Here is a 13,267-nt window from a genome sequence, read left to right as displayed (position 1 = left end):
AAATTCATTTCTTCTTTGTTTACTTTAAATTATTAATAAAACAATAATAATAACAACAAAAAATTATAAAAATTTTTAAATAATTTTTTTTTTAACAAAGAAAAAATATAAATATAAATATATAGTCTTCTTTCATTAAAGAAGATATAAAAACAATTAAAAAAAAAAAATAATGATGTTAATAATAATAATGACTAAAAAATTTTTAATTATTTTTTTTTAACAAAGAAGAAATAAAAAAAAATAAAAATATAGTCTTCTTTTAATGAAAAAAAAATAAAAATCAATTTTTTAAAAAATAATAATTATAAAAATTTTTTAATTATTTTTTTTAACAAAGAAGAAATAAAAAAATTAAACATACAGTCTTCTTTTGATGAAGAAGAAATAAAAAACAATTTTTAAAAAAATAATAATGATATTAATAATAATAATAAATTATAAAAATTTTTTTTTAGCAAAGAAGAAATAAAAAAAATAAAGATATAGTCTTCTTTTAATGAAAAAAAAATAAAAATCAATTTTTTAAAAAATAATATTGATAAAAATTAATTATAAAAATTTTTAAATAACTTTTTTTAATAAGGAAGAAATAAAAAAAAAATATATAGTCTTTTTTCATTGAAGAAGAAATAAAAAACAATTATTAATTTAATAGTTGTTTTTTATAATAATAATCATTTAAAAAAAAATAATAATGCTAATAAATAAAAGTAAGAATGATAAATAGTAAAATTTAATGAAATGTATATTTATCTAGTGTATTAATAATAAATTAACCTTTTTGGAGTAGTTCCAAATGTTCCCAAAGAATATCACCCATGAATGCTGGAGCACGTGCAATAAATGATTCTTTGCCCATTGCACATATTTGTTTACCGGTCATATGTTGCCAAGGTTGCATTGCTACACCTTCTAGCGAAAATTCTCTAATTGCCCAATGGAGCCAATGAGATACTGCCGTTTCTGACCATTGTCTTGGATCTGAAATTATAGATAAAAAATTATCATTAATAAGTATTTAAAGAAGAAAATTTACAAGAATTAATTTTAAAATTTTCAATAACCCAAAAAAAATTTTTTGTCAAAATATCAAAATTTAAACAATAAAAATTACTTCTTTAATTTTTTATCTTTTAAAATTTTACCAAAAATTATAAAATTATAAACTTCAAGATTTTTAAAAATTTTTTAAGTATAAAAATTCAAAATTGAGAAAAAAAATTTTTCTTTTGAAAAATAAAACAGTTATTTTAATTTTTTATTAAAATAAAAATTTTTTTAATAATAAAAATAAAATGAGAACAAATAATTGTTCTAGGAAATGAAACGTGGATGAAAAGTATGACCTGTATGACAAAATTATAGTACCAGCAAGATTTACAGGTTATTATTCAACAATAAAACCAGAAAAAAAAATAACAATGAAACAAAATAATCTAAAATCAGTTAACGCGAAATTCAATTGAATAAAGTAACGCCGTTGAATCGCAATAGTTGCGTACATCATCATCATACATGAACGTACAACATACAACATGAAAAAGCATGAACAAAAGAATCATCACCGTCACTGGCTGGATGAATGAAAAACCGGCGTCGATTCGTAGAAACGGAACGCACCGATCTAACAAAGTAACCATGCGACGTTTTAAATAAAAAAACTAAATTTTAAATATTTTATTTTATTTAATATGTTGTACTATATTAATATAGGTGTGTAAAAACAAAAATGAGTGTAAAAAAGGAATACTCCTAACGGCGACGATCAAAGGAGCCCGACGTGTTTGAGGATCGGTTGGATGTTTGACCAAGTAATTTCTTTACAGTATTGTTAACAGACACTTTTATGCTCTCTTCTCTCGCTTCACTGCTATGCCACAAGCTACAACTAACACATACTCACAAATATCATCACAGTCCAGAGATAACGAGAATTATTATATTCAACGAGTATGCTTAAGGATATCTAGACAGGTGAGTCTAAAATAGTTTGTACTTAACATTCAGGTCCTTTTATTTTTGCAATCCGCTAAAATTTAATTTAATTTATGTTATATTTATTTATTTACAATATACAAAAGTCCAACAGTCAATTTTAATATTTTTTAAGGATAAAATTTAATTAGAATGTCATTTAATTGACTAGAATTTCATTTTTTAGGTATTATTTAGAGTAGTTGGGTTAAAAATGGAAGATTTTATAGATTTTTAAAGTTTTTTGAATTAATGATTGATAGAAAATTATTAAAATGATTAGATTTTTAATTTAATTGATATATTATGATTTTCTAGAGAGTCATTTGATAAAATAATCTCCTCAATTCTAAACATCCGCTTGAACTATCTAAATATATCAATTATTAATCATTTTTATCTTAAATTCAGAAAAAATTAGAATCTAAGTTTTATTATTGAAAAAACAAGAAAAGTTAATCATTTTGCATCAAATTAAAATTAATGAATGACATATTGTTAGAAATTAGAATCAGAAGACTTAAAATTATTAGAGTTTTATGAATTATTAGAGTTTTTGGATAAGTAACTGATCAAAAATCATTAAAATTAATATAAATAAATTTCTCATAGTCAATTTTTACTGTAACAAGGAAATTTTGGAATATTATAATCATTTTGCACAATATTAAGTTTAAAAAAAGACATATTATTAGAAATTAGAATCAAGACATCTAGTTCTGTGGATAATTGAAGTTTTTGGAAAAGTAACTGATCAAAAATCATAAAAATTAATATAAATAAATTTTTAATAAATGATTTTAACTGTTACAATAAAATTTTGAAATCTCTTGATCATTTTGCATTATATTAAGATTTATAAAAGACATTTTGCAAATAATACAAATCTTAAATCTTAGTTCCATAAACTATTTAACTTTTTGGATAAGATTAGATTTATTAGAGTTTTTGGATAAGTAACTGATCAAAAATCATTACAATTATTAAAAATAAGTTTTTAATAAATAATTTTAACTGTAATAATAAAATTTTGAATTTTATTATTAAAAATTTTATTATATAAAAATCTAGTTTTATGAATTGTTAGAGTTTTTGAACAAGTAACTGATCAGAAATCATTATAATTTATTTTTAATAAATTATTTTTGTTGTCAAAATAAAATTTTTGAATCTCTAGATCATTTTGCACGAAATCAAGTTTAATGAGAGACATATTATTAGAATTTGGAATCAAGAGACCTGGTTCGATGGATTATTGGAGTTTTTGGATAAGTAACTAATCAAAAATTATTGAAATTAATTTTTAATAAGCCATTTTAATTGTCAAAATATAATTTTAGAATCTTTTAATAATTTTGCAGAAAATCAAGTTTAATAAAAGACATATTATTAGAAATAAGGATTAGAAGATCTAGTTCTATGAATTATTAGAGTTTTTGAATAAGTAACTGATCATAAATAATTAAAATGCATAATTCTAGATCTTAGTTCCATCAATTATTGAACTTTTTGGATAAGTAACTGATCAAAAATCAATATAAATAAATCTTTAATAAACAATTTTTACTGTCGCAATAAAATTTTTTAATATTATGATAGTTTTGCACAATATAAAGTTTAATAAAAGACATCCCGAGTCAGAATAATGAACCTACATAAGCCTACATGAGCCTACAGGACAATTTTTAATTGTTTTGATCGATATTTTTCTTTAATTGTTTTGATTGATCAATATAACCTCGCAAAATACACTTATACCAATATTAAATAGTACAATATAAATAAATTTAAATAGTAACTAAAAATTTATTGATAAAAAAACTTAAAAATTCAATTTATAAATTGAATAATATCGACCAAAACAATTGAAAATTATTCTGTAGGCTCATGTAGGTTTATGTAGGCTCATATAGGTTTATTATTCTGACTCGGGATATTATTATAAATTAGAATCAAGAGACCGAGTTCTATAAATCATTGGAGTTTTTGGATAAGTAACTGATCAAAAATCATTAAAATTAATTTTTAATAAATCATTTTGATTGAAAAAATAAAATTTTGAAACTTTATGATCATTTTATTGAAGACATATTATTATAAATTAGAATTCAAAGACCCAATTCCATAAAATAATCCCCCTGGAGAATAAAAGTGTAACTAATGGTGAATGACTGTCGAGTAATTTTCCAGATTTGGTGGTACGAAATGTCGATGGACAGAAAAGAATGTTTGAAAATTAAAAAATAGTTTGAGATTTGGGGAAGAGTCCACCTGTTGGTGATGATAAAGAGCGACAGACTACAGACTAACGCAATATGCTTGGGAATCATGAATGCTGATGACTCTGATGGGGAGCCGATGCCACACATCCGGTATGCGCATTGAGAACCACGCGGGTGTGACGTTACTTCCGGTCTACATGCCCTCGGCAGCTCGGACTCTCCTGTGCTACCATCAACAGATCACCTCGTCTGACCTCCGTGAACTACCGAGTATACCAGCGAGCGTTCCACTTGGTCTACCTCTTCTTTTTACAGCAACAACAACAACCCATGCCACCGTCTCTTCTCTTTTTATCTTTTTCTCTTTGCTCAGTTTTTTACTGGCACTAACACTCGACAATCCACAAAACCTCGATACTATATGTTGGGACTTTTGTTCTACCCTTAACCACTTGGCTGCCTATTCGTGTGTACCAATTGTCATCTAGACGTGAGTATTGACAATTCTCTATGAACATTTTATTCTTATTTTTTTATTCTTATTTTTTTATTTTTATTTTTATTGTCAGCTTGTGATGAAAGGGTGAAGGGATTTATGGATTTTTTGGATATTCGAGACTCGAGAGGAAACTCAAGACTTTAGACGTTAGATCGAAATGATTGCTGCTTTCTTTGATAGAGTGTTCATTTTTTAGTTTAGTTTCTTCGGATCGTACACGTGCGCGTAATCTTGTCACGGAAGAAATAAAGATCGTTTTTTTAAGAATACTATTTTTGGTTATAAATTTTTTTTTTTTATTAAATTGATCAATTTTTTGTCTAATTGTTCGTTTTTTATGTATTTTTCAAATAAAAATTTATCAAAATCATCAAAAAAAAGATAGAATAGAAATTTTTATCCAAAAATATAAAAGTCAATATTTTTTCCAACTTTTTTGAACAAATTGATCAATTTTTCGTCTAATTATTCGTTTTTTATGTATTTTTCAAAAATATAAAAGTCAATATTTTTTCCAACTTTTTTGAACAAATTGATCAATTTTTCGTCTAATTATTCGTTTTTTATGTATTTTTCAAAAAAAAGATATATTAAAATCATCAAAAAAAGATAGAATGGAAGTTTTATCCAAAAACATAAAAGTCAATATTTTTTCCAATTTTTAAAGGTAAAAAATCTATTAAAATCTTTATTTTTTCCTTTCATGACATTTTTTATCATAAATGCGTCGTAAAAATGCGCAAAATTCAGATAAAAAATTTTTAAATGTTAATTTTTCACACAGTTATAGCCCAAAGTGTAATTAATTACCAAAATTTACTTAAACCAAGAAAAATTTCTTAGTTTAAGAATTTTTCTACTCAAATTAAAAAAATTAAGTTCTTCAAAATTATTTACTCGATTCAAGTTAATTGTTTTTTCTGTGTAGTTACTTTCATCAAGAGATACCGGATATTTGCGCTAAATATACGTTTTATTTAAATTTGACTTGATTAAAAAATAAATATTGGTCAATTTTGGAATTATAGACTTTTTCTCCGGTAATAAAAAATAAAATTGATTCAAGTAAGTTTTATTTAATTTAAGAATTTTTTTACTTGATTAAAATTGATCAAAATCTTTAGAATTATCTTTTTGGTTAAAGAATAAATCTCTTAAATTAATTTTTTTATCATCTAAATTAATGTGAATCAATTTTAGCGACATATTTTTTGCAAGCAAGAAATTATAACTAATAATTTATTTATTAATATACAATGATTTATTTTTGAATCGCTTTTTGGATTTTAGTTTGAAGATTTAAACTTTTGCTTCACTTTCAGAGTTATTAGAAATTTTAATAGCAATTATTCAAATTTTTGTCACTGAAAATTGATGATATGGTTCTAAATTATCAATTTATTAATTATTGAAGAACATAAATCACTAGATTAGGCAAATTGATGAATTTTCTATAAAAAAATTAAAAAAATAGAACAAATAATGAAAAGTAATAATTATAAATCAAGGAATATTTTTTTAATAGTGCGAATTATTAATATAATATTGCAAATAATAAAAGTTAAATTCTAAAGGCATAAATTAACGTTTAATAATTTTTTTTTAATTTTGAATAAAAATACTTTTTACTCAAAAAATATTAATTAAACATTAAAAAAAAAAAAAAAACATTCAATAAATTAATAAATTGTTTTTAAATAAATAAATTCAGAAATAAACTCTTTTCCAGTTAATGAATCAAAAGTATGAATGAAGACTATAAAATTGCCGTAAAAGGAAAAAAACAATTTTCAACGCAACAAAAAATGAAAAAGTGCAATAGACTTTGTTGCCAGCATTTGTAAATAACAACAAAAAAAAATCTCGAATGAACAAACGAAAGAAATAGTCAGAATGATGCTAATCTATTTCTTTGTTTCCCCCTGACCTATTTTTCATGCTCATTGGTGCATTGTGGCAAACAGTCTAAAGGAAAGGTGGAAACTCAAATGTGTGTTAGCGCACATGTACATGCTATACATATGTATAATACATAATATACATAATAATAATTTTATTATTTTATCCATGGTAACATGGAAACAGTTGGCAAATGTCTCGTGGAGATTTCGATTCTCGTGTGCGGGAACTGGGAAGGGGCTGGATCATCGTTCCGTAACGACCAGTCAAGTCCGATTCACTCTTTTATCATATAAAGGGACATGTTATTTCGCAAAGTTACCAACAAACTTGAACACGCACTCTTTCATCAGCCCATTACTCTTTCAACGGATGTATTTTGCCTTTACCTCCAGTTTTTACAGCTTTTCATTTCTTCCAGCGCTTGTACCGTTGTTGTATTGTTACTTTCGTTACATTTAAACGTAAATTCAATTTTTATTATCAACAATCGCTTACCTTTGGTTATATTTAGACGAAGTTGTTCTTTCTCCCACGATGCAAATGAGGCTTTTAGGGCCTCGGTCATTTTTTTGTTTGTACCAGGTGTTAGAGGTGGTACTTGCGCCGGAATATCTGCAAAAAAAAATATAAATTACATCATCAACATGAAAAATAACAATTTTCAAAAATAATTGAGTGATTTGGAAGCATTCCAGATTTTATAAATACATTTCATTCTCAATACTTTCCGATTAAATTCAATATTTCGCTTCTAGTGGGTAAAAATAGTTTTATTACTATTTTATGGCTCGAAATTAAATGGTAAAAAATGCGTGAATTGACCCTATGACTAAGATTATACTTTTAAGATTGTAAATTACTATTTTATTTCCTGGATTTACATTTTTGGATCAGAAGAATTTTAAATATGCATTTAAGATTTTTTAGAAAAAAAAAAACAAGTAATTTAAAATAAAAAATTCTTAAATTAAACAAATTTTGTTTAATTCTCAGATTAAAATTTTTTTATTTAATAATTTTTTTTTTAAATTGAATTATTTTTTCTCTGTGTTAATAAACAATTTAAATCCTATAAAAATTATAAAATTGTTCTTATCATATTTTTTTTTATTGTTGCATTTTTTATTGGCTTTAAATTAATAATAATCATATTTTTTAATGCAAATCTTTTCGACTGAATAAATTTTTTTATGAAAAAAAAATATTTTCATACATACAAAGCAAGGTAATAATTATTGTCATGAAAACGCGGTAATTAATGATAATAATAATAATAATAATAATAATATGAAAAATGGAATCGAATGAATTAAAAAAAAATTTTAAAGAATTAAACTTATCAGAAGTGTTCCCAATAAAACAATGAATTAATAGAGATAGTTAATAAAGCGACTATATAAACTCCAAGTTCTTTATGAACGAAGTAAAGCATGAGTCGTATTTGCAGGTAAGTAGAATTAAAAACAAAAAAAAAACAGTTAAGATAACGTCAAAGCGATTGCTACTAATTGCGCTCAAGTTTATGCTTGAAGCAAATTATGTATCACTTGTTGTGTATTACAATCGGACTTTTGGTCAGTTTACGCAAACTTGTTGCAATAAAAATTTTTTCTTTTAGTTTATTGATAATTCAGAACTTTAAAATAAAATAATATACACGAAAAAAGATTAGAAAATTCGGATTTTTTATTAATAATGAAAAAAAAAAATTTTTTTTTAATTAATTACTTAATTCCTCAAACTTAAATCTCTAGTATTAAGAATATTTAGCGATCATGCGCCACCTGTTGGGTATTTTTAGAACTAAATTTAGTAAATAAATTATTTATGGGCATATAAGACCATATTAGATCATATATGGCTATATTAGGTAATATATGGCAATATAAATGATTTTTAATAGATTAATTAATTAAAATAAATTTTTTTAACTAATTACTTAATTCCTCAAAATTAATTCTCTAATAACGAGAATATTTAGCGACCATGCGCCGCCTGTCGGAAATTTTTAGAACTAAATTTAATAAAAAAATTATTTATGGCCAAATTAAATCATATATGGCAATATAAATGATTTTTGATGAATTAATTAATAAAAAAAAAATTTTTTTTATTTAATTATTTAATTCCTCAAAATTAATTCTCTAATAACGAGAATATTTAGCGACCATGCCCCACCTGTCGGAAATTTTTAGAACTAAATTTAATAAAAAAATTATTTATGGGAATATTAAGTGATATATGGCTACATTAAGTCATATAAAAGATTTTTGATGGATTAGTTAATTAAAAAAAAAAAAATATGTAATTAGTAAAATTTAAAACGTCAATTTGAATGAAAAAAAATTGTTCTCGGTAATAGAAAGTAATCAGTTGAACAATGAGTCCACCTGTGGCTTTAAAAAGGGATACGGTAAGTTTATCTATTATTAAGATCGAGGAAAAAAAGGAACAGAAAGAGAAAGAATTGGATGAACAAAGAGAATGAGACGTTGGACAGGCATCGGTGGTTCCTACTTCGAAACAATTGGAATATTTATCGACGACCCCTTTACATTTATTTTTTCAGTCCATGCATGTACACCGACTGTCTTTGTATTTTTTTTAACCCTCTTGATGATGATTGTTTTTAAATACACACGTGGTCCCGTATGTGTTATTTACGTCGCGCTCGGTTTCCTCACGCGCAAATGTGGAAAAATTATACATCTATCGTGGGAATAAACAGTAATTGTTGTTAATTTACAACAAAAAAATTGCCAACTTATTTTTAATAACTGTTTTTTGATTTTTTTAAAGTGTCTTTATCCAAACAATCGTATTTGGATAGTTATTTTTTTAAGAAAGGCATTCTTAATTATTATGAAAATAATCTCTTTAATAATTAGGGTTATAATTTGATATTGTAAGCCTATATAAAATTATCTGCTATTTTATATATAACTATGGATCATAAATTTGAAATTGGTGCCATATGTTCAACGTATGCTCAAGAAAAAAACAAGACCCGAAAATAATATATTAATTCTATGTCTTTTTCTTGATTATCCTATTCTATTTGATCGTTTACAATACGGATATATGAAATTAATGTTAATACTCAGAATCTTAATATAAATTGCTTGAAAAAAAAAAAGATGAATTTTGAATGTTTAAAAAATTTTTATAAAGTGTTGAAGAAATTTTAGAAACATTTTTTATATAATTTACTTATTTGAAATAAAATTTTTTTAATAATAATAATAATAATAATAATAATAATAAGATGATAAGTATTTAGGCTGCATTCAAAAATGCTCTATTTCTAGATACATAATTAAGAAATGACCTTGTATCTTGTGAACTATTGACATTTTTGAAGATATAAGCTCATCCCGATGTTACACTCATCGAGACCTTTCACTTAAATACCCACATCAATTTTTCATATATTTTATATATATTATATTTATGTATATATGAAAAATATATCAAAAATGCATGTGGGTACTCAAATGAAAGCTCTTGATGAGTGTAACATCGAGATGAGCTTATATCTTTTAAAATTTCAATAATTAAGAAATGACCTTGTATCTTGTGAACTATTGACATTTTTAAAGACATAAGCTTACTCGGATATTCCACTCATCCAGACCTTTAATTTGAGTACCCACATCAATATTTCATATATTTATATATATTATATATATGTATATATGAAAAATATATGAAAATGCATGTGGGTACTCAAATGAAAGTTCTTGATGAGTGTAACATCATGATGAGCTTATATCTTTAAAAATGTCAATATTTACGAAAGTATAGTGCAATTTAATAAAAGACATTATTTAATAAAGCAAAATTTCATTTATTTATAGTTTACAAGTCACGGCAGTCACAATGTGACTTCAAGGTTGTTAGTTTTTATCATTATTATTATCATTATTATTATTGTTTTGGTATTTTTAAATAATAATAATAATAATAATAATAATAATTTTAATATAAATAAAATTAAAAATAAATTATTGATGCTGTTTTTTTGAAATATTTTTTCAGTAATTAATTTATAAAAAAAAATTCATCAGACATAAAATTTTAGTGTCACATTTTAGAAGCAAAATAATAAAAAAAAAAATCTGACAAACATTAAAAACTAACTATGTTGCGGTGAGAGTATAATGAATTAACACAAATGCAAATAGATGCAAACTAACACTGACAAATGTCATTGTGTCAGAGAGGTCAAGGGTCGCATTTGCATTTTATTCAATGGCAATCTCGAGCGGGAATTGTTTAACTTAACCGAATTATGATATTATATTATTTAGCCTAAAGACAATATCAAAAATTATAACATATATTTATATATTGGCGAAATTCTGACGGTTGTAATATAAAAAATATTTGCTTTCATGATGCACCTGCACCTGCAGCAGTTGCGTCCCTCGTTTTTACGACGATACCTATCTACTACACTAGGCATGCTCTGGGGCCGTTGTTGTGTGTATTATACATTATACATACACCCTCCTGCCTACTCCATGACACCTGACGCTTCGAGAGTTCTACTGTGTGAGAAATTGCTCAAAACTCCCTTCTCATATATAATACGCTACAATCTTACATTTAAATTATATTACACTACATTGCTATTAACACCGTTGACAATATATTCCTATTAATTCACTCGTTAAATTGGATATTGCGTTCGAATATTATTATTATCATTATTCAGTATATAAATAATAATCTCTTTATTATCAGCTGGATCCAATAAATATCACCGTCAATCATTTTTGCGGGCGAAATATTAAACACAGTTTTTTTTGTTTGCACTTGGATTTGGTATTAATGGGGGAGGAGGACCCTTCATAATTCGTATTCGGGCACTTCAAGTGTACATCAACAATCCGACGAGGATTAGACAGATACAATAACAAAAATTGTTTATTTCATTCAAACTACCCTTCTAAATTTTTTGGGTTACAATTTGATGGGTTTGTTCTTTTGTTCGGTAAAAAAAAAAGTTGAAAAAACATGATTTAATTCTTTTAGAATTATCAAATATTTTTTTTATTTATTAAAATTTTAAGTTTATCCAAAACAAAACTACTTGATTTAATAATTTAAATTTTAATATAAAATAAAATTAATCATTTTTGCTTAGTTAGTAGCTCAATTTCAATTGCGTATTTAAAGGCCTCCGCAATTGAATTTTTAATTTATTTCCTCACCAATCAAAAGCGTGTATTTTATATAAATTTTCTAAAAAAAAATTTTTCGAAAAAGAGCTACCTCAACTTTTTAGCGTGGCGCAGAGGCATCAGTGTTAGTTTAACACTCAGGAGGGTCAGGGTTCGAATCCCAGAGTCAGTAAATTTTTTTTTTTAATACTTTTGAAAATCCAAATATTTTTCAATAAATATGATTTAAAAATTATTTTATTTAGTATCCAAAAATTAGCTAATTAAAAATTTTAAATAAATTTTCTAAAAAAAAAATTTTCGAAAAAAAAGCTACCTCAATTTTTTAGCGTGGCGTTGAAGCAACACTATTAGTTTAACACTCAGGAGGGTCAGGGTTCGAATCCCAGAATCAGTATTTTTTTTTTATATTTTTGAAGATCCAAATATTATTTAAAAATTGTTTTTTCTTAGTGTCCAAAAATTGGTCAATTAAAAATTTTCAAGACTAAAAAAACTGATCGAGAATTACAAAATCCATGACACAAAGCTCTCGGAAAGATCAACATCCTGCACGGAGAAAATACACTCGAGTTTAAATTTAGTAATTTTAAGATCTGCAGCCGGCTCTCCCTGCTTACATTACTCTCCAGTGTATTTATTATGCGTCAGGAGGGCGTACAACCAAAACAGTGACCTAGGGTTACTCGCCCCTCGATATAATAGCAATAGTAAAATAAGCGGCTATTTTTCTAACCCATCAACAACAACCCCGACAGCGCTTCAACCGATACATCCACACTAACGACTCTAACGAGAAACTGATGAAGCCTCACGCAACAGGTGGAGGTTTACGTAACTGTCACGCTTTAATCCCAAACACGCGTTAATTCGATATTGTCCTTAACAAAAAAACTTAAAATTATCATCATATTTTTCTTCTCCAGAGCCTTATTCGGAGGAATTATTTAAAACGGTTGGTTGGTGTTCGGGGAAAACACTGTTATTATTAATGTATTCATGTCTTTTAAGATCATTGGTGTCGCATTTGACCTCAGGGCTCAAACCACATGCCCGCCGTTGCCAGCTGGCGCAGTTGGGCTACTGCTGTTGGGCTTAAAACACTGATCAAGACTTTTTAAAAAGGGTCTTAAGCTGATGAGAAGTCTCTTAGCACGTGTCTCATGTCTGTTTCCATTTTTTAAATACGCTCACAACCTTTTTTTTTTTATTTTTCAACATTTTATTCGCGGCCGGATACTAAATTAATGCAGTTAAGGTTCTTTTTTAATAAAAATTCAAAAGTTTTTTGCCTTAAAAGCAATTTTTTGATACAGAAAAATATTTTTTCTCAAATTTGAAAGAAAAATTAAATTTTAAATCATCTTTTAATTTTTGGTGCTTATTTATTATTGTTGAAGAAATATAAATAAATTTTAATTTCATTTTTGGACAAGAACTCAGCATGAGATACTTTTCATTTTTAGATTTTTGATCTACAA

At 25.4% G+C, this 13,267-nt stretch overlaps 1 protein-coding gene across 2 annotated transcripts in view; it reads right to left on the bottom strand.

Annotated features, from left to right (window-relative positions):
• The window catches only part of LOC123271653, a 100,957-nt gene that overhangs the window by 24,535 nt on the left and 63,155 nt on the right, over nucleotides 1-13,267 (bottom strand). For both annotated transcript variants that reach the window (XM_044738036.1, XM_044738037.1), the window contains exons 5-6: nucleotides 7,096-7,212; nucleotides 781-984 (exon numbers count right to left, since the gene is read on the bottom strand). In XM_044738036.1, the coding sequence (XP_044593971.1) occupies nucleotides 781-984; nucleotides 7,096-7,212 (321 nt within the window). The remainder of the gene's footprint in view (nucleotides 1-780; nucleotides 985-7,095; nucleotides 7,213-13,267) is intronic.

Source organism: Cotesia glomerata, linkage group LG9, assembly GCF_020080835.1.
Source record: "Cotesia glomerata isolate CgM1 linkage group LG9, MPM_Cglom_v2.3, whole genome shotgun sequence".
Taxonomy (NCBI): domain Eukaryota; kingdom Metazoa; phylum Arthropoda; class Insecta; order Hymenoptera; family Braconidae; genus Cotesia; species Cotesia glomerata.
Note: the sequence above shows the minus strand (reverse complement) of the source record. Positions and strands in the feature narration are given on the sequence as shown.